The sequence below is a fragment of the Capricornis sumatraensis genome, chromosome 3, assembly GCF_032405125.1.
Source record: "Capricornis sumatraensis isolate serow.1 chromosome 3, serow.2, whole genome shotgun sequence".
NCBI classification, from domain to species: domain Eukaryota; kingdom Metazoa; phylum Chordata; class Mammalia; order Artiodactyla; family Bovidae; genus Capricornis; species Capricornis sumatraensis.
The window spans coordinates 130474086-130492803 of NC_091071.1; the positions used below are offsets into that span (position 1 = coordinate 130474086).

The following is an 18718-nucleotide window of genomic DNA, read 5'->3' on the forward strand; positions in this document are numbered from 1 at the left end:
GCCCTCATAACAACCTCACGGGGTACGGACATCAGGTACATTCATTAACAGCAAGACTGACGCCATATTTCGCAGCCTGCAGGGGTGGCAGTTTCAGCCCAGCACTCACCGATTCGTACAGTTACATAATCGATACTCAGAACCTCGGGCTTCCTCCCGCCCCTGAGCTGGGCTCACGTGGCTGGCCTCGCGAACGGAAGCAGCCTCTAGAGAACCACGGCGGTTGGTGAATCCAAGGAACACTTCCTGAGCTGCTGCAGCAGGGAGCGGTCACGGTAATTCTTACGTCAGAGCACGGCGGAAACTGAACACCCGCCGGCCTAGAGGGATTCGTCCATGCGGCTCTGCGGTCCCTCTGATTGGCCGGCAGGATGACGTAGCCCGTTTACAGTGCGCTCTGTGGCAGTAGGAGTGTGCGTCAGCTTTGCGCAATAGGAAAGAGGAAAATGGGGCGTGTCTGACCGCTCAGGGGGCCCGCTGATTGGCTGGAGGGCGGCTACGCCGCGTGGCTCGGGCCGCCGGAGGAGGGCGGTGCCGTGGGCCTGGTCCGGGTTTACTGGAGACCGGCTTCAGTAAGATGATCATGGCAGCTCGGATAGGTCAAAGAGCCCTGAAAAAGGTGGTTTCGGGATGCCATCCGAAGTCTGTGGCAGCCGCCAGAGTCCCGGCTCCAGCGCAGGTGCCTGCGAGGAACGTCAGGTAATGAACAACGGGGGGCGCCACAGCGAGGGTAACTTCTCCCTCCCCAAGGCCTGTTGAGCAAGGGGACCCGGGACATTTGCGGTGAGGCAGGCGGATCGGATGCGTTTCCGCGTCTATGTAGACAAAGGGCCTACTACTGCCTTCGGCAAGTGACGGACTCAGGCCCCCTCTCTCCGCCCTCTTGGCCGGAGGGTCGCCAGCCTGTTCTGGTCGCCCCATCTTGTTTGTGGTTCCCGGCCCTTGCGAGAGGCGGTGAATCATTTCGCTCAGCGACTTGGAAGCAGCTGATACAGCCACTTGATGCCGGGTGGGGTGGGGGTGCCTTTGGGCTCTTCCGGTCTCCTCCCCTACGGCCTACTGCTGCTGTTCTCCGGAAGTTATAACTGCGGCGCAGGAGTTGGGACTGATGGATGTGGGAGTTTGTGGCCTGTCAGTGAGTCCCCTTTTGTTCCTCCAGAGTGTCCAGTGGCCAGAGGTGCTTTCCCCAGTTTCTGGTAGCGGTCTTTGCCCACCCCCGTCCCCACTTTAGTGCTGCTGCTAAGTCGCTTCAGTCGTGTCCAACTCTGTGCGACCCCATAGACGGCAGTCCACCAGGCTCCCTCCTCCCTGAGATTCTGCAGGCAAGAACACTAGATTGGGTTGCCATTTCCTTCTCCAATGCATGAAAGTGAAAAGTGAAAGTGAAGTTGCTCAGTCGTGTCTGACTCTTAGCGACCCCATGGACTGCAGTCCACCAGGCTCCTCCATCCATGGGATTTTCCAGGCAAGAGTAATGGAGTGGGATGCCATTGCCTTCTCTACTTTAGTGCTAGCTAAACTAAACCGAAGCCGAAGTAGGGGACTTGGATTTTTTTTTTTTTTTTCCTGCCATTGTAAGTTAGCAGTCCTGTAACCTTGAGTCAGAGTCTGCCTTCGATTTTCCAGGTTGGTTCTCTTTTGGTAAGTAATGGAAGAGGGCTTCCCTGGTGGCTCAGACGGTAAAGCGTCTACCTACAATGCGGGAGATCTGGGTTCAATCCCTGGATTGGGAATATCCCCTGGAGAACGAAATGGCAACCCCTCTCCAGTACTCTTGCCTGGAAAATCCCATGGATGGAGAGCCTAGTAGGCTATAGTCCATGTGGTCTCAAAGAGTCCGGTAAGACTGAGCGACTTCACTTTCACTTAATGGAAGAGGAGACATGAAATTTTCCATATTTCCACCAGCTTCCTTTTATTAATGACACTTCAATAAATTATGCTCGAAAATTAAAGTTAACTTTTAAAATTAATTCAGTTTTAATCTGTACAGAATGGAGGGAGAAAGCACAAATCTGGTTGTGCTTTAGGACATTTAGAGTCAATGAATTTTTTAAGATATCAACAACCCAATCAACTCTAAATCCTTTTAGACATTTTTTGGTCGAAACTGAAATAAAATCATTTCACATCCTTTACTCTTGCTTTAGAAAATAGCTTTAAAAAGTTCCAAGCAGAACACTGTATCCTACTTTACTGCTTGTATTGCTCTTATAAAATGCTGGCTGTTACTTTTGAGAAAAAAATTGCTTTAGTGATCAAATTAAGGTTTAAATTTCAGTCTAAATATTTACTGTTCATGATAATGAAAAGGGAGATAATTTATGAGTTCATTGCAAGGCTGATTCTGGCCTTTATTGTAATACAGTATTTAGGTTGTAGTACTGGAAGTTTAGTGACCAAAAAACTGTCCTCCTTTTGTTCAGTTTTCATTCTATCGTTTAAACATGTGTATGACTGTAAGGTTCTCATATTGTAGTTGAAGACATACTATTCTTGATAAAGTATGAAGATGGATGTGTTGCCCAGGGCATTGTAACCATAATATGCAAACTGCTCAGAAAACTCCTATTGTGCTCAGTCCTGTCTGACTGTTTGTGACCCCCATGGACTGTCACTTGGTCATTTTTTTCTCCACCCACATAGCACCTGTTACATCTTACTTCTGTCTCTAGTTCACTATTGCCTTCTCTCTCATTCTGTTCTTTTTTGTACTAGTTATTGCTGTTCTGTGTCTACGTCACGTCCAACTCTTTGCGACCTCATGAACTGTAGCATGCCAGGCTCTGCCCTCCACCGTCTCCTGAAGTTTGCTCAAACTCATGTCCATTGAGTCAGTGATGCTATCTAACCATCTCATCCTCCTGCTGCCCTCTTCTCTTTTCGCCATCAATCCTTCCCAGCATCAGGCTCTTCACATCAGGTGGCCAAAGCATTGGAGTTTCAGCTTTAGCATCAGTCCTTCCAGTGAATATTCAGAGTTCATTTCCTTTAGGATTGACTGGTTTGATCTCCTTACAGTCCATCCCTGATCTTCTTACTGAATAGCCCCAGTTTCTTTAATCATTCTTTAACTCAATTTTCTCTTCCAGTCACACTATGGGATGTCAGTGTCCTTAAAGAAGTTTTATTTATACATAAATCATATTTTATATGAATCAAATTTTATATGTAACATGAGATTTCACCAGGCCACTCCTTTCTCTGTTAAAAAAATAACTTGAAGACTTGATTTAATGAAATATTCTCTTAGGTGGAACACTTTAAGAGCATCTCATTGAGAATAAATACCAAATTGCTTTATACTGACCAGTAGTCCCCAGCATGATCCAGCTGCAGCCTCTCTCGCTAACATTATTTCATCGGGCTCTCGCCCTGGCTTGCTATACTTCTGCTTCACTGTTAATCTTTTTGAGAGTCTGGATGCTGCCAGGCTCTTTGCCTAGTACTTGGAATGGTCTGTATCTACCTCTCCTCCTCCCATGTACAGACACACACATATGTGTGTATGAGAGAGAGATCTTATATATGTGTACACACACATTATGTACATACATACCTGTTTCACCCTTTATATGGTTGTAGTTGTTCAGTTGCTCAGTGGTGTCTGACTTTTTGCAACCCCATGTGCTGCAGCATGCCAGGGTTCCCTGTCCTTTGCCATGTCCCAGAGTTTGCTCAAACTCATGTCCGTTGAGTCAGTGATGCCATCCAACCATGTCATTCTCTATCATCCTCTTCTCCTCCTGCCTTCAATCTTTCCCAGCATCAGGATTTTTTCCAGTGAGTTGGCTCTTCATATCAGGTGGCCAAAGTATTGAAGCTTCAGCTTCAGCATCAGTCCTTCCAATGAATATTCAGGGTTGATTTCCTTTAGTATTGACTGGTTTGATTTCCTTGCAGTCCAGCGTACTTTCAGGAGTCTTCTAAAGTACCACAGTTCAAAAGCATCAGTTCTTTGGTGCTCAGCCTTTTTTTATTTTCCAGCTCTTACATCTGTACATGACTACAAAAACCATAGCTTTGACTATACATACCTTTGTAGGCAAAGTAATGTCTCTGCTTTTTAATACGCTGTCTAGGTTTGTCATAGTTTTTCTTCCAAGGAGCAAGTATCTTTTAATTTCATGGTTGCAGTCACCACCCACAGTGATTTTTGAGCCCAAGAAAATAAAGTCTGTCACTGTTCCCATTGCTTCCCATCTATTTGCCATGAAATGATGGGACCAGATGCCATGATCTTAGTTTTCTGAATGTTGAGTTTTAAGCCAGAGTTCTCACTCTCCTCTTTTACCTTTATCAAGAGGATCTTTAGTTCCTCTTTGCTTTCTGCCATAAGGGTGGTGTCATCTGCATATCTGAGGTTATTGATATTTCTCCCAACAATCTTGATGCCAGCTTGTGCTGCTTCCAGCCCAGCGTTTCTCATGATGTACTCTGCATATAAGTTAAATAAGCAGAGTGACAATATACAGCCTTGACATACTAGTTTCCCAATTTGGAACCAGTCTATTGTTCCATGTCTGGTTCTAACTATTGCTTCTCGGCATATAGGTTTCTCAGGAGGCAGATAAGGTGGTCAGGTATTCCCATCTCTTTAAGAATTTTCCACACTTTGTTGTTTACCTGCACAGCCAAAGGTTTTAGTATAGCAAATGAAGCAGATGTTTTTCTGGAATTCTCTAGCTTTTTCTATGATTCACCAGATGTTGGCAATTTGATCTCTTTTCTTCTGCCTTTTCTAAATCCAGCTTATACATCCAGAAGTTCTCAATTCACATACTATTGAAGCCTAGCTTGAAGGATTTTGAGCATTACTTTGCTAGCATGTGAAATGAGTGCAACTGTGCAGTAGTTTGAATGTTCTTTGACATTTCCCTTCTTCAGAATTGGGATGAAAACTGACCTTTTCCAGTCCTGTGGCCACTATTGAGTTTCCCAAATTTGCTGGCATATTGAGTGTAGCACTTTAACAGGATCATCTTTTAGGATTTGAAATAGCTCAGCTGGAATAACTCCTCCTTATCCATTATGCCTCAGCTGAAATACAACCTCGGAGGACTTCCTGCATCACCCTATCTAAAGGAGGTCCTAATTACATGTCCCCACACCCATTTCTATTTTAGTGGCTTATTTAATCCTCAACTAGAATGTAATCTTTATATTTGTTTTATTCACCATTATGTCCCTAGTGCCTGGCACAGAATAGCAGCTCAATAAATATGTGAACTAATGTACAAATAGTAGTATATAATAGTTATGAAATAATCTTACTAGTGTAAAGGCTAAAAATATATAGGTGAACAAGAGCATATCAGGCATCTGTATTATGAAGTACCCTAAACAGTTAACATTCTAATTACCTTAACATATGTTTTTACATACACACATGGAAATGGAGATTGGAAGGTAAAAGATAATTGAGCAATGGGTCTGACAGGCCCACCACATATACAGTGGAGACAGGGACCTAATTTCAGATGTCATGTGGATGCAGCTGGGAAAACAAGGTGGGTAGATGAGTTAAAAATTGGACAATGAATATTCTCCCATCCTAGGGCAGTAATATGTTGTTAACACATGACTGCAGACTAAAAGCCAGCTCTGAGAGATACCTGTTGTGTCTGAAGGCTCTAACCCTAACTGTAAGCTGGTATTTTTAGTTTTCTTTATGGTGCCCAAGAAGCTTATTTTTTGCATGTGTAGTTTTTCGGAAATAGTCTAAGGTTGCAAACATCTGAAGTATGATTGTTATTTAACGGTCTCTACTTTGTTTGCTCTTAATTGTCAATGTTACTCAATCAGGTAATTTCTGTCTTTTTAGTTATTTAGCTTCCTGTGGTATACTGATGAGCAGAACTCTTCCACTACATACCTCAGTTTTTCCTAAGAAGATACATGCAAGAACCTTCTTCAGAATTGCTGCACCATTAATAAACAAAAGAAAAGAATATTCAGAAAGGAGAATTATAGGGTTTGTATATAGTAATAGATCTATTAAAAGAGCATGTTCACAGTGTTCTTTAGAATATTGTGCTTCTTTTTTTCTAGGTTCGTTTCTTACAGACCAAGCTCTGATTTTCTCACCCTTGCTATTTTATAAATACTGGTTGAATGAATATGGTAACTTTATATAGGATAGGTTTAAATCTTGACATTTAAAGAAAATAAACTGTTGATGTCCTGCATTTTTGTACACTGTTCTTTTTTATAGTGGCATCATTACTGATATGTTGGGCCAAATATGTTTGTATAGCTCCCTCACCTACACACATATACACATACATAGGTAAGTATATATAAACATGCTAAGAGGCCCCTACCATCCAGAGCTGAGGTTGGCAGACTTTTTCTGTAAAGGGCCAGTTGGTAAATAGGTTTTTGGGCCATACTGTCTCTGTTGCAACTACTCAACATGGTCAGTGTAGCCCAGAACTAACAGTGGACAATGTGTAATAAATGGGCATGGTTGTATTCCAATAAAACTGTTTACAGAGTCAGGCAAGAACCTAGGCCCCATCCAACTTGGTACTTTTGTGATTCCTTGGTCTTCAGGATCTCTTAAAAAGAAACACCTGATGCTTAATCATATTGGTCCTGGAAGTGACACACAGTGCTTACTCTCAGATATTATTGGCAAGAAGTAGTCATGTGACAGCGGTTTAATTTGTAGCCTACTGGTGGCCAGCAAGAATACCACGTAAAGCAAGCCTTAATACTTGGATAGGTAGACATCTTTGCCCCAGATGGTATCTTAAAAACAGAAATGGCAACAAAAAGATGAAAAATCAAATAGTGAATTGGTCTGCTTTACTTTTGAATTACTAATAATATCTCCCTTTTACTGTGAACTTGCATTTGACAGGCCTGCTGGCTGCTCTATATTGTTTCATTTAATTCTCACAGTAATCATGTGATCTAGGTATTTTTCCCATTGTAAAGATGAAGAAACTGAAGCTGAGAAATTATGTTGTGTCATGACTCCAAAGCTTATTTTTCCCACCATATTTATTTATTCTTTCTTGTTTCCTTATTCTGTCTCATTCTAAAATTCTTTTTATTACAAATTGGTCTTATCTAATGATCACCTTCCCCCATATATTGTTTGATATAAACACATAATAGCTACCATTTATGAAGTGATTAGTAAGCATTGTGCATTATGTCAAAACTATTTCCTTGAACCCTTAAAATAACTCAGTAGAGGTATTTTTCAACTATGGCTGAAGAAAATTGAGAGGTTTAGCAACTTAGGCTCACATGAAACTACTGTGTTTTAGAATTGATATTTGAACATAATAGACTACTTTTATGCAAATAGCTTCCAGGCTAGTGGGTCTCATACATCTTCATGGGATTTATATTGGCATTTATTTCCAAGTGTCTGAGAACATGGGGAGAGTAGAGTAGGTGTATTTACTCTTTCCTCTGTGGGCCTCATTTCATGATCATAAAGATTAATTTAAATATATATAAACACTCATTCTGTCATATTCCAGACATACCCTTTTGAAATTTAGAATGTGGTTGTTCACTGCATCATTTTGAGATGAGTTCTATTTTAGCAGTCTTGACTCTTTATAACCGAGAATAATACATGTTTGGTTTTCATTGTTCAGTGGTCTTTATATGTATCCACAGTGTGGTGTGTGGTTTTTTTTTTTTTTTTATTTAAACCCTGATGTATCTTTGTGGAATTTATTTCTAGGTATTTTGCATTTGTATGCGACTGTTTTCTACTTGTTAGTATAGAAACAGTATTAATTTTTATACATTTCTTAACAGGCTACCTCACTGAATTCTTGATTGATTCATTTTTGATTTGATAGTCATATCACCTGCCAGTTTATAATTTTGCTTAATTCTTTTCCACACGTGTGCCCATATTTCATACTCTGACTTAATTTCTTTGACATTTTAGAACAATGTCAAATGACAGTAATGATGGCATCATTGGTTTCTTTCTAATGCTAATAGTAATGCTGCTTATATTTTACTATCTGTGAAGGGAATCATACAATGATTTTGTTTTGGCTAAATAATATGGTTGTAATAATTCTTAGTACTGAACCATCCATACTATGTATGGTTGATTGTATGTACTATGGATGACTCATCCATACATCCTTAAATGAGTTGCATTTGATTGTTTTATTTTTTTAATATATTACTGGGATTATATATGCTGGTATTTTACCTAGAAGTTTTGCTTCAGTACTCACAGGTAATATGGGTTTATAGATTTTTTTATGTTCTTTGTGAAGTTTGGGTTGGCAGGGTGTTAGGCTGGCTCATAAAGAGTGAGAAATTCCCCTTTTTTGTGTTATAGAATTGATTTTTTTTCTTAATTACAAAATGTTTGCATACTTGTATAAATACTTAACAATTTAGAAGTATATATACTAGAATGAAAAGAAAAAAACAGAAGAAAATAGAAAAAAAGAATTTTAAAAAGACACAAAAGAAAAAATAGAAATATATATATTAAAGAGTTAGTCTGTTTTTAATCCTACTCTTTTTTTCCTGAATTACAACTGGTAATTGTTTAATTTATATCCTTTTAGGACTTTTAAAATATATTTTCATTACAGTCTATTAACATAATTATTTTCAGAAAAAGCAAATACCAAATGTTTAAAATTGAGGAATTATAGTATATACTTATATCCATTTCTCAAATGGATAATAAAGTTGTATATAAAGCAGACAAGATATATACAATTTTATTATCTAAGAAATACTGTAAGTATATAGTGTATTTCCTCGATTATTAAACACTTGATATTTGTGCCTTTTTTCATGTAGCAATATATTTTAAACCTCTTTGCTCTAAAGTATATGGTTGACCCTTGAAAGATGGGGGGTTTGGGAGTACAGACCCCCACACGGTAAAAAAAAAAAATCTGCATACTGCTATTTCTGTTTGAAAACAAGGAATTGATAAATGATTTATCCAAAGGCAGGAAGCTGAAACAGCTGGTATAAAATCAAGACTCAAACCTTAGTTTATTTGATTCTACATACTGTGATTTCTAATTGAACACAAACTCTCCCCCACATTTAATTAAAAAATCTGTAAAACAAAAATACAAGTACTATATTTATCAAAAAAACTCTTATGTAAGTAGACCCACACAGGGCAAACCTGTGTTGTTCAAGGGTGAACTGTACATTTGATCTTAATCCTTTTAGATAACTGACAAGTTCCACAGTATGAATGTACCATAATTCATCAGCCATTTATTATAAAGCAGTATTAATGTGTGTGCCAAATGACTTCTTGCTTCATACACAGTAAGTTTTATTATTATTCAGTTTAAAGCAGGGGTCCCCAATCTCTGAGGTATAATACCTGATGATTTGAGGTGGAGCTGATATAATAATAATAGCAATAAAGTGTCCAATAAATGTTATGTACTTGAATCATCCTGAAACCATCCTCTCTTCCCCACTCCATGGAAAAATTGTCTTTCATAAAACTAGCCCCTGATGCCAAGAAAGTTGGGGACCACTGATTTAAAGTGTATATGTACTGTATAAATAGGTGCAGTTAACACCTTTCCTTTTGTTTTTAAAGTTATTCTATGCAGGAAATGTATGATGTAGTATCTGGAATGGAGGATTACAAGCATTTTGTTCCTTGGTGTAAAAAATCAGATATAATATCAAGGAGATCTGGATACTGCAAAACACGATTAGAAATTGGGTTTCCACCTGTATTGGAGCGCTATACATCAGTAGTAACCTTGGTGAAACCGCATTTGGTGAAGGTAATGGTTTTGTTTTTTGTTGTTTTTAAATATTCCTCAACTAGTGATATATTAAATGGATTAATGTATAATAGCTTAAGAAGATTTCCCTAAACTAATAGGAGGAGGGAAAAAAAAACTGTTATATCACTTAAGTTGTGTGTTATTTTATACAATATTAGTATTATTCTTTCCAAATATAAATTTAACTAGAACATGGAAATGAAAAGCTTTTTCTTTTGTCCTTCTGTTCAGCTGCTGACCCCTAGGAAAGATTCAGCCACACAAGTGAGAAATGTTTTAATTTAATATTGATACTTGTGCTTTTTTTTTTAAGTTAAGGCAGGGAAAGTGGTGAGAGGATGAAGAAAGATAGAAAAGATATAAAAGTGGAGAATATAAACATTGTTGAAGTCATCCTGCCATGTACCAGGTACTGACATGCCAGGTGCTGTTGCATGCATTGTGTTAATCATCTTACCCTTCTCAGAGAAGGGTACATACATAGGAAAGGCACTCAGACTTCAACACATGAAAAAAGAGAACTCCAGAGTTACACTACCATTTATTTTGACTTCCTAGAGTGTGGTGAACAAAGACTTTCAAAGCTTGAGTTGTGTTTTGTGCCCACTTGATTTAGTGGTGGTATCATTTCTTGGTTATTGGCCAGAGCTAAGTGCCTTTTTCACCTCTTTGTCAGTCATTGAGGACATGCAGCTCTCATACCAGAAAGAACATACTGTCTAGTGAAGCTAAGACATTGGAGTCCACCCTAGTCCCACTGTCAAAACGTCAACTCCACTTAAAAGTCCGTGCCCCATACCCACCTGTTTGCCTCATAGTTTGGCAGTTTTTACCTACTATAGTGCATTGCCTGTCTTATAGTAGCTAATGTATTAAGCTCTACAGTGCTTTACTTGAATTGTTTAATCTTCACAACGGACCTTTTGAGATGCAAATTTTTATCCTCGAGTATGCTGAACCTTAGAAGAGTTAGATAGCTTGCCCAGGGTTACACAGCCAAGACTACAGTCTGTCTGACAACAGCGAATATCTCTATAAATCTTACAATTGAGTCCCGTGACCTCAATCTCTTACCATTCAGATTCTTATAACTTCAATCTTAATATATCCTGCATCTAACTAAAGAACTCTAAAACCATATCATTTTCTCCCCTGGCTTTCTTCCTTTCTCTGACTTCCATGAATGTACCGTATAGTACTTACTCCACAGCCCTGTGCCTTTGCATATTGTTCCCTCTTCTCTCTGTAATGAACTTGATTCTTTGCCTGTTAATCCTTCAAATCCCAGCCTGCTTTCTCCCTTTCCTTTCATATGGCTAGTCTGTTCTACCTCGGTGATTCCTCTAGGCTTTGCATGTGCTTTATTTATTTCTTTTACCACTCTTTAGTATAACTTCTTTCTTCCTTTGGATTTCTGCTTGACAGAATCGAGCTACTTAAGGGAATGGGAGATCTTCTTTTTCATCTCTGAATCCTCAGTTATGAGGCTTTTGTTTATGAAGTTCTCACTGCTGTGTTCCTGTGTTCCTGTATATCCAGATGTTCATAGTAATTTCAGTAACCTTCAGCACTGCCAAGGAGGCAGGAAACTTTTTTTTAATTATAATAGTATGTATTATATATTACTATCTTAATTTTAGGAGGCTTAGATAAATTAAGAGCCCACATAAATTTATACTGTGTATGTCTGATTCCAAAATTATTTTTCCATCAAAATAAGCTGCCTCACTTAATGTGCTAATTTATTATTTAAGGGCTTCCCAGGTGGCACTAGTGGTAAAGAACCCACCTGCCAATGCAGGAGACATAAGAGACTGGGGTTCAATTCCTGGGTCAGGAAGATCCCCTGGAGGAGGAAATGGCAACCATCTCCATTATTTTTGCCTAGAGAATCCCACGGACAGAGGAGCCTGGCAGGCTACAGTTCGTGAGGTCGCAAAGAGTTGGACATGACTGAAGCAACTTAGCATGTTAGCATGCTTTAGGTTAGGCAGCATTTGAGGGTTGTTCTGGAGACCCAAGGTACACACAAATTCGTACTGTGTATGTCTGAGTCCCAAATTATTTTTCTATTAAAATAAGCTGCCTCACTTAATGTGCTAATATTTAAAGACATATTTGAGAATAAAACACAGCTATGTTCAGCTTTTAATTTTCTCTGGGCTCAGGTTCTAGATCTTAATACCTTATATATATATATGACATAAAATAAAAATTAGAACCAAGAAAGCAACAAAAGCTGTGACATTTTTTATTAGCTGCCCCAAATTTGCTTGTGACTTGACATGTCAGTGATTCTACATGAATCATAGATTCATCAGTCTGTAATGGCTAGAAGCCCACTTGCTGTGTTCAGTATCTCTGTTAGGAATGAGACCATTGGCAGTATTGTCCCTATCAAAACATACCAGTAAAAATCTGTGGGTCCTTGGGCTAGGTTATTGATATAAGTACAGCACTGCCAAATTTTGTTAAAAACATAGTCAGAGGAAGGTGCTATATTGTAGTGATTATTCCCAACAGCTGTTTCTCCGTTACTATTAAATTTCTTTTTTTTTTTTCTTACTATTAAATTTCTTATAAGCTTCATACATGATTGTAGAGAAGGATGGAATGCTTTACCTTAAAGTTGGGTAACTGAAAAAGTTGTAAAAAATTAGAAATAAAAGTAAATAAATTGCTTGCTTCAGCAGCAAATATACTAAAATTGGAACAATATAAAGAAGATCAGCATGATCCCTGCACAAAGATGAATGCAAATTCATGAACCATTCCATATTTTGGGGGAGCTCATTGTGGTACTCTGTGACCACCTAGAGGGGTGGGGAATTGGGGGGAAGTTCCAGAGGGAGAGGATATATGTATACTTAAGGCTCATTCACATTTGCTGTATGGCAGAAGCCAACACATGACTGTAAAGCAGTAATCCTCCAGTTAAAAAAAAAAGGTCGTCCCTGGTGGTCCAGTGTTGAAACCTCACTTTTCCACTGCAGGGAGCACAGGTTTGATCCCTGACTGGGGGACAAAAGATAAAACAAGCCACAAGGCACAGCCAAAAAAAAAAAAAGTTGGATAACTGAAATAATATTTTATTATAGATTTTTTATGGTTTTAAAAATTAGATATTCATTATTGAACCAAGTATAAAGCCAAATGCTTTGGGGAAAAAAATTTTTTTTTTTAATACGAACTAGATTTATTTAGAAGAAACTTTACAGAGTGTGGGCCATCTCAGAAGGCAAGAAGCCTTGAAGATATTTTTTTACTTTAATGACTTTTTTGTGTCTAAATAAAAAACTTTCACTGGTTTCCATATTAAAAATTAAAAGTTTTTTAATAAATGTGAATAGAGCATTTCTTTTAAAATGCTTTTTAGTATGGGTGCAATTTATAATGATTCTATAGTAGTGAAAGTAAAAGTCGCTTAGTCGTGTCCGACTCTGTGAATCCATGGACTGTATAGTCCGTGGAATTCTCTAGGCCAGAATACTGGAGTGGGTAGCCTTTGCCTTCTCCAGGGGGTCTTCCCAATGCAGGGATTGAACCCAGGTCTCCCTCATTGCAGGCGAATTCTTTACCAGCTGAGCCACCTGGGAAGCCCAAGACTTTCAAACAAGAGTTTAAAAATAGCCTGCTTTTGAGGGAACATAGCATATATATTCTTGAGGTCAGTTGTCTACTAGTATAATAAGGCCCAGATGGCATCTTAGGATAGTAAATAAAGAAGTTGAACTTCATTCAAGGTCATAACCAGTTCTGACAGTGTCTTAGTAACTGTGGTCCTGGCCACCATTTTTCACACTGGAAGGCAACTCTTGGATGGGTCTCAACCGGCATTTTTTAATGCTAGAGAATGGGACATGTCAGATTGCACTGCACATAGTATCACTGTGTATTATGTTTCAGTGTACACACGTATGTGAAATAACGAGCACTGAAGAGGTGAGAGGTCAGAAAGTAATGAGTCAGGACTAGACTTAACAAGAAAACTGGAACCATAGAGGCCCCTAGAGATAAAGAATAGTGAGTTAGAGAAAGTAAATGTGATTGATAAGGAAGATCTTTGGGCAGGCAAGAATTACAGAATTGTTGTAGGGATCTATGCCAGATTCCTTACAAGTATTAAATTTAGCCATCTCATAGTGATGGTAAAAAAATAGGCATTATGCTCATTTTACAGTTTAAGGAAATACATTACAGGGAATTAACTTGTTCAGGATCACTAATAGGTGGCAGAGCTGGAAATAAACTTCCAGATAGTAACCCCTATTTTGTTGTGGGGGGAGAACTCTGAAGTAGCACAGTGGGTGGCAGCAGTGGAAGAGAGAACTGGTAGTAATCTTGGGAATCCCAGGAGAAAGGAAAATGGCTTATGTCGGCAAGAGATCTCTTCCTAGTACCAAGCTAAAGAGATCTTTTTGTCACCTGTGGTCTAATCTATAAAAATATTTACTTTCAACTAAAGCATCCTCAATTATAGATTCTGGACAATCCGAGTGGTATTTTACTGATTTTTGTTTTGTTTCATTTTGTTCTAGGCATCCTGTACTGATGGGAAGCTCTTCAATCATTTGGAGACTGTTTGGCGTTTTAGCCCAGGTCTTCCTGGCTACCCAAGAACTTGTACTTTGGATTTTTCAGTAAGTCTCTCATAAAGCTCTCTATTTGTTCCAAATATCAAATAAAGTTGGTAAAGAAGGAGTAATTCATTTTTATTAGAACCCAGATGCTATAATTAGTAAACTGCATGCATAGCAATTAGGCTTCCCAGGTGGTTCAGTGGTAAAGAATCCGCCTGCCAATGCAGGAGACGCCAGAGATTCAGGTTCAGTCCCTGGGTCAAGAAGATCCCCTGGGGTAGGAAATGGCGACTCACTCCAGTGTTCTTGACTGGAAAATCCCATGGACAGAGGAGCCTGGGGGCCCTAGTCCATGGGGATGGAAAGAGCTGGACACAACTGAGCAACTGAGCGTGCTCACATGCACTTGCGCGTGCGCACACACACGCACACTTATGCATAACAATTACTATAAGACTTTTTTTTTTAATCTCAAATTTCTGAGTATTGAATATCTTTTTCTGCACTGACTATTCTTTTTTTTTTTTGGCACTAATTTTATAAGACAGAATGCTAGGGGAAATTCCCTGGCAGTCCAGTGGTTAGGACTCTACACTTCCACTGCAGGGGACACTGGTTCAATCCCTGGCTGGGGACTAAGATCCCTCATGCTGCATGGCACAGTCAACGGAAAGGAAAGAATGCCAATGACCTTTTCTCTTTCTCTCTTTCCTGAAACCTTGAATGCCTTCTCTATTTTCTAGTTTTTGCAAGTCCATAGATGATAAGACACATGTCTTGCCTACTACCAGCTTAATAACAATGTAACACCAAATGAAATGTGTACATTGATCTGTATCTTATGAATTGCAGAAATAAAATGCAAAGGAAAATATATTTTTAAATTTAAGCACTATGGTATTAATATTTTCTTGTTCATATCACCTTAGCTACAGCAAACTTAGAGTCACTTGTGTGGCTTTCTATTTACATGAGTTGGTTCCTGTATTTGCAGCTCAGGCTTACATTTTAAAATATGGCTATAATTTTGAGTAAATTACTGTATGCTGGTCTCAGCTCTTAGGTTGCTTTCATTTTCATTTCATAATTTTTTCATAAAAATTAGTGGACAATAATGGAACACTTGGGGAAATTTGAATGAAACCTCTATAGAGCAGATAATAGCATTACTATCTAGTAATATTAACTCTTGTCTTTTAATCTCCTGGTTTTAATTGCACTGTGGTTATATAAAACCTGAAATCTGGGTGGTGGGCATATGAGAAATCTTAGTGGTATTATTGCAACTTTTTAATAAGCAAAATTGTTTTAAAATTAAAAATGTTAGTGGATATTTCATCCTTAAGGCATTATTTCTCAAACTGGTTACTTTGAATTCAGTCTTGAGGGGATATAAATGAAATTTAAATCCTTGTCTGCTTTAAGATGGAAGCACCTTTACCATCTAGTTTGTGGATTAACCCCACCTTTCTGGTATTAACTTGTGGGAATAACCTATCAGAGAGATCACTTCCCTTCCTTACTTCCTTTTGGGAAGTCGTGACCGACTCTTTGTGACCCCACGAACTGTAGCCTGCCAGGCTCCTCTGTCCATGGAATTCTCCAGGCAAGAACACTAGAGTAGGTAGCTGTTCCCTTCTCCAGGGGATCATCCCAACCTAGGGATCGAATCCAGGTCTCCCTCATTGCGGGTGGATTCTTTACCAGCTGAGCTACCATTTCTTTTTGGGAAGGAAGGTAGCTCTTAAAGGGACACACTAATAAGAAGCTAAAGTGATAAATATGATATTCATTTAGCAAAGCTTTTTTTCCAGTTTTTTTTTAACTTAATAAAATCAGACTCTTTGCCATAAAATGAGATTCATTGACTGTTTTATTTACGTTTGTTGTGTAGCCACTGTTGTGCTTACTACAGTAAAAAAGTCTCCCTCTTATCAATGTTAAAAATCTCATCTAGATATAAGCCCATATTGCTCTGCCTTAGGTATTGGGCCAATTAGCCCGTTTGACTGTGCAAACACCATTACCCTAGTAGAGATTTAGTAAAAGAAGGGTCTTTCTAAAATAGTTATTAACATTTTCCTACAGATTTCTTTTGAATTTCGCTCACTTCTACACTCTCAGCTTGCCACATTGTTTTTCGATGAAGTTGTAAAGCAGATGGTAACTGCCTTTGAAAGAAGAGCGTGTAAGCTGTATGGTCCAGAAACAAACATACCTCGGGAATTGATGCTTCATGAAGTTCATCACACGTAAAGAAAAAAGGAAATGGTCACCTACTTGTATCTAGTTTATTCACTTTTAGGAAGTGCTTTCATCATTTGCTTTCAGAAGTCAGAAAGCATTTGTCAAACCCAGCTTCGATTATAAACCCATACTGTTGAAAATTTGCACTTGGAATATGGAACCACATGTATATAGAATTCAATCAAGTATAATTCAGAGTAGTATGTATTTTAGAATATTTACAATAATAGGATGACATCACTGTTGCTGGAATACTGATAGCACTCTTTTGAGGAGAAATTGAAACTGTAAATTTAAACCTTTTAATTATTACCTCACCTGAAAGAGGTTGGTTGAGCTACTCATGCAGTGTGTACTATATTAACCATATCATGTTTAAGTTATTAATTTCAGATTATTTATAACTTATTGTCTTAGGGCCTGCCTCGTGGCTTAGGATATTTGAGTAATCATCAGATATTTAAAGTAAAAACTTTGACTTAAAAATACTGTTAATGAAGGTTCCCTGGCACTTTTCTTATTTTTAGATTGTTCCTATGGATGGTAGTACATAATTCAGTATTATACTAAGGTTAGCTTCCAGATAAACAATTATTCTTTATTTTTATTTTTTGGTGAGTGGTCCAGAGAGTATTTTTTTGGTCCAGAGTTTTAAGCTACCTTTCTCATAGTTTGCCACCGTCTCTCTGATACTTTGACTGCTGTGTCAGTAATGCTGAATCTGTGTCAAATTTGTCTACAGCAGTGGGCAATAGATCAAGATAAGTTGGTTGATGTGTCTGCAGCACCATGCATCCTTATTTTCTATTTATTGTGTGTATTCACTTTCGATAATGTATTTCAAACTGATATTTTTGTAAACAAATCAACATAAGGACTGAAGTGGTAACTTAATAAAGTTAATTTGTTTAATTTTTGTGCAGTTATTTTGGTTATTGAAATATCTCAAAATATTTAACAAAAACAAATCTGGGCAAAATTCAGTCTTCCTTTAATCAGTATTAATCCCCTTTCCTTCCTTCATCCCCTACCCAACAACCCTTTTACATTAATCATCCATTGTTTCCTCAGATCAGCCAAGGACTTCATGGGTTAGTTCCCTGTGTGAATGCATGTTTGCATTAATCGGTTGTAAGTGGCTGCTCTCTGCCACGTGATAGGTATACTGTGGTGAAGGATTTATACAGTCCACTCACATGGAGCTTGGTTTGTGCCTTCACATAGGTAAAGTAATTTTCCACTTACAAATGAAGTGTTTTCCCATGGCATAAGTAGTTTTTATATAATTATGTACCTTTTGGGACTTTCTTGGTGGTCCAGTAGTTAAGACTGCAAGCTTTCACTGCAGGGAGCACAGGTTCAATCTCTGGTCAAGGAACTAAGATCCTGCATCCCAGATTTTTTTTTTTTTTTTAAATTTTGTAACTTTTAAATGAGAAAAGTATTTTTTATTGTTTTTCTTGGTAAGTGACAAAGATAAGATCTAGGTATTTTTTTCCCGGCACAGTACTACTCTGTTTATGGAAATAAAAACCTGTACTTTACTACTATTCTTACAAATACCATAAGTCAGTTCTTAGGTTCAGAATCTAACTTAATGGTTGGACATAACTGGCTGGTATTATGATAGTATGTAGATGGTATTTTAGTGAGGGAACCCAGGAATAGCCAAATATTGCCTTGATCTAGCACATCCCTTTGACCCATGAGGTTCCCCAAGTATCATGTGGGAGTGATACACATGTGAGTCTTAGAATGTGAGTCTTAGAAGTGATAGAGAAAACCCAGGCAGTCTGGCTCCAATATCTGTGCTCTTGTGTTTGCTCTGAAGGCTGTGACCTGTGGAGTTAAGGTGGCGATAGTGGTAAAGAACCCACCTACCACTGCGGAAGACATAAAGAGACCCGGGTTCGATCCCTGAGTCCAAAAGATCCCCTAAAGAAGGGAACAGCAACCCACTCCAGTATTCTTGCTTGGAGAATCCCCATGGACAGAGGAGCCTGGCAGGCTACATACATCTCATGGGATCCCAAAGAGTCAGACACGACTGAAGTAACTTAGCACACATGCACACACCAATGAGAATGCAAAAAAAAAAAAAAAATTGGGGGGGCCCCA

General features: G+C 38.6%; 1 protein-coding gene and 1 non-coding gene across 3 annotated transcripts; both read left to right on the forward strand.

Moving 5' to 3' along the window:
• Positions 1-555: 555 nt before the first annotated feature.
• Positions 556-17473, forward strand: COQ10B (coenzyme Q10B). Of its 2 annotated transcripts, XM_068968125.1 has the most exons (5): positions 556-699; positions 5825-5974; positions 9578-9770; positions 14312-14413; positions 16442-17473. In XM_068968125.1, the coding sequence occupies exons 1-5, from the start codon at positions 578-580 to the stop codon at positions 16607-16609; spliced, it is 735 nt and encodes a 244-aa protein (XP_068824226.1). In that variant the 5' UTR covers positions 556-577; the 3' UTR covers positions 16610-17473. The 2 variants fall into 2 exon arrangements, with proteins under 2 accessions (XP_068824226.1, XP_068824227.1); XM_068968126.1 differs by lacking the exon at positions 5825-5974.
• On the forward strand, positions 12455-12556 carry LOC138077248 (U6 spliceosomal RNA). Its single transcript, XR_011144711.1, has one exon. It is a non-coding gene; the product is annotated as a U6 spliceosomal RNA (small nuclear RNA).
• Positions 17474-18718: the final 1245 nt, after the last annotated feature.

Bases quoted from the DNA above. Each gene is read 5' to 3' on its own strand.
- COQ10B (XM_068968125.1), top strand. From the start codon at position 578: ATGATCATGGCAGCTCGGATAGGTCAAAGAGCCCTGAAAAAGGTGGTT. The intron at 9,771-14,311 runs GTAATGGTTTTG...ATTTTGTTCTAG, and splicing joins TGAAACCGCATTTGGTGAAG to GCATCCTGTACTGATGGGAA. The intron at 14,414-16,441 runs GTAAGTCTCTCA...ATTTTCCTACAG, and splicing joins CTTGTACTTTGGATTTTTCA to ATTTCTTTTGAATTTCGCTC.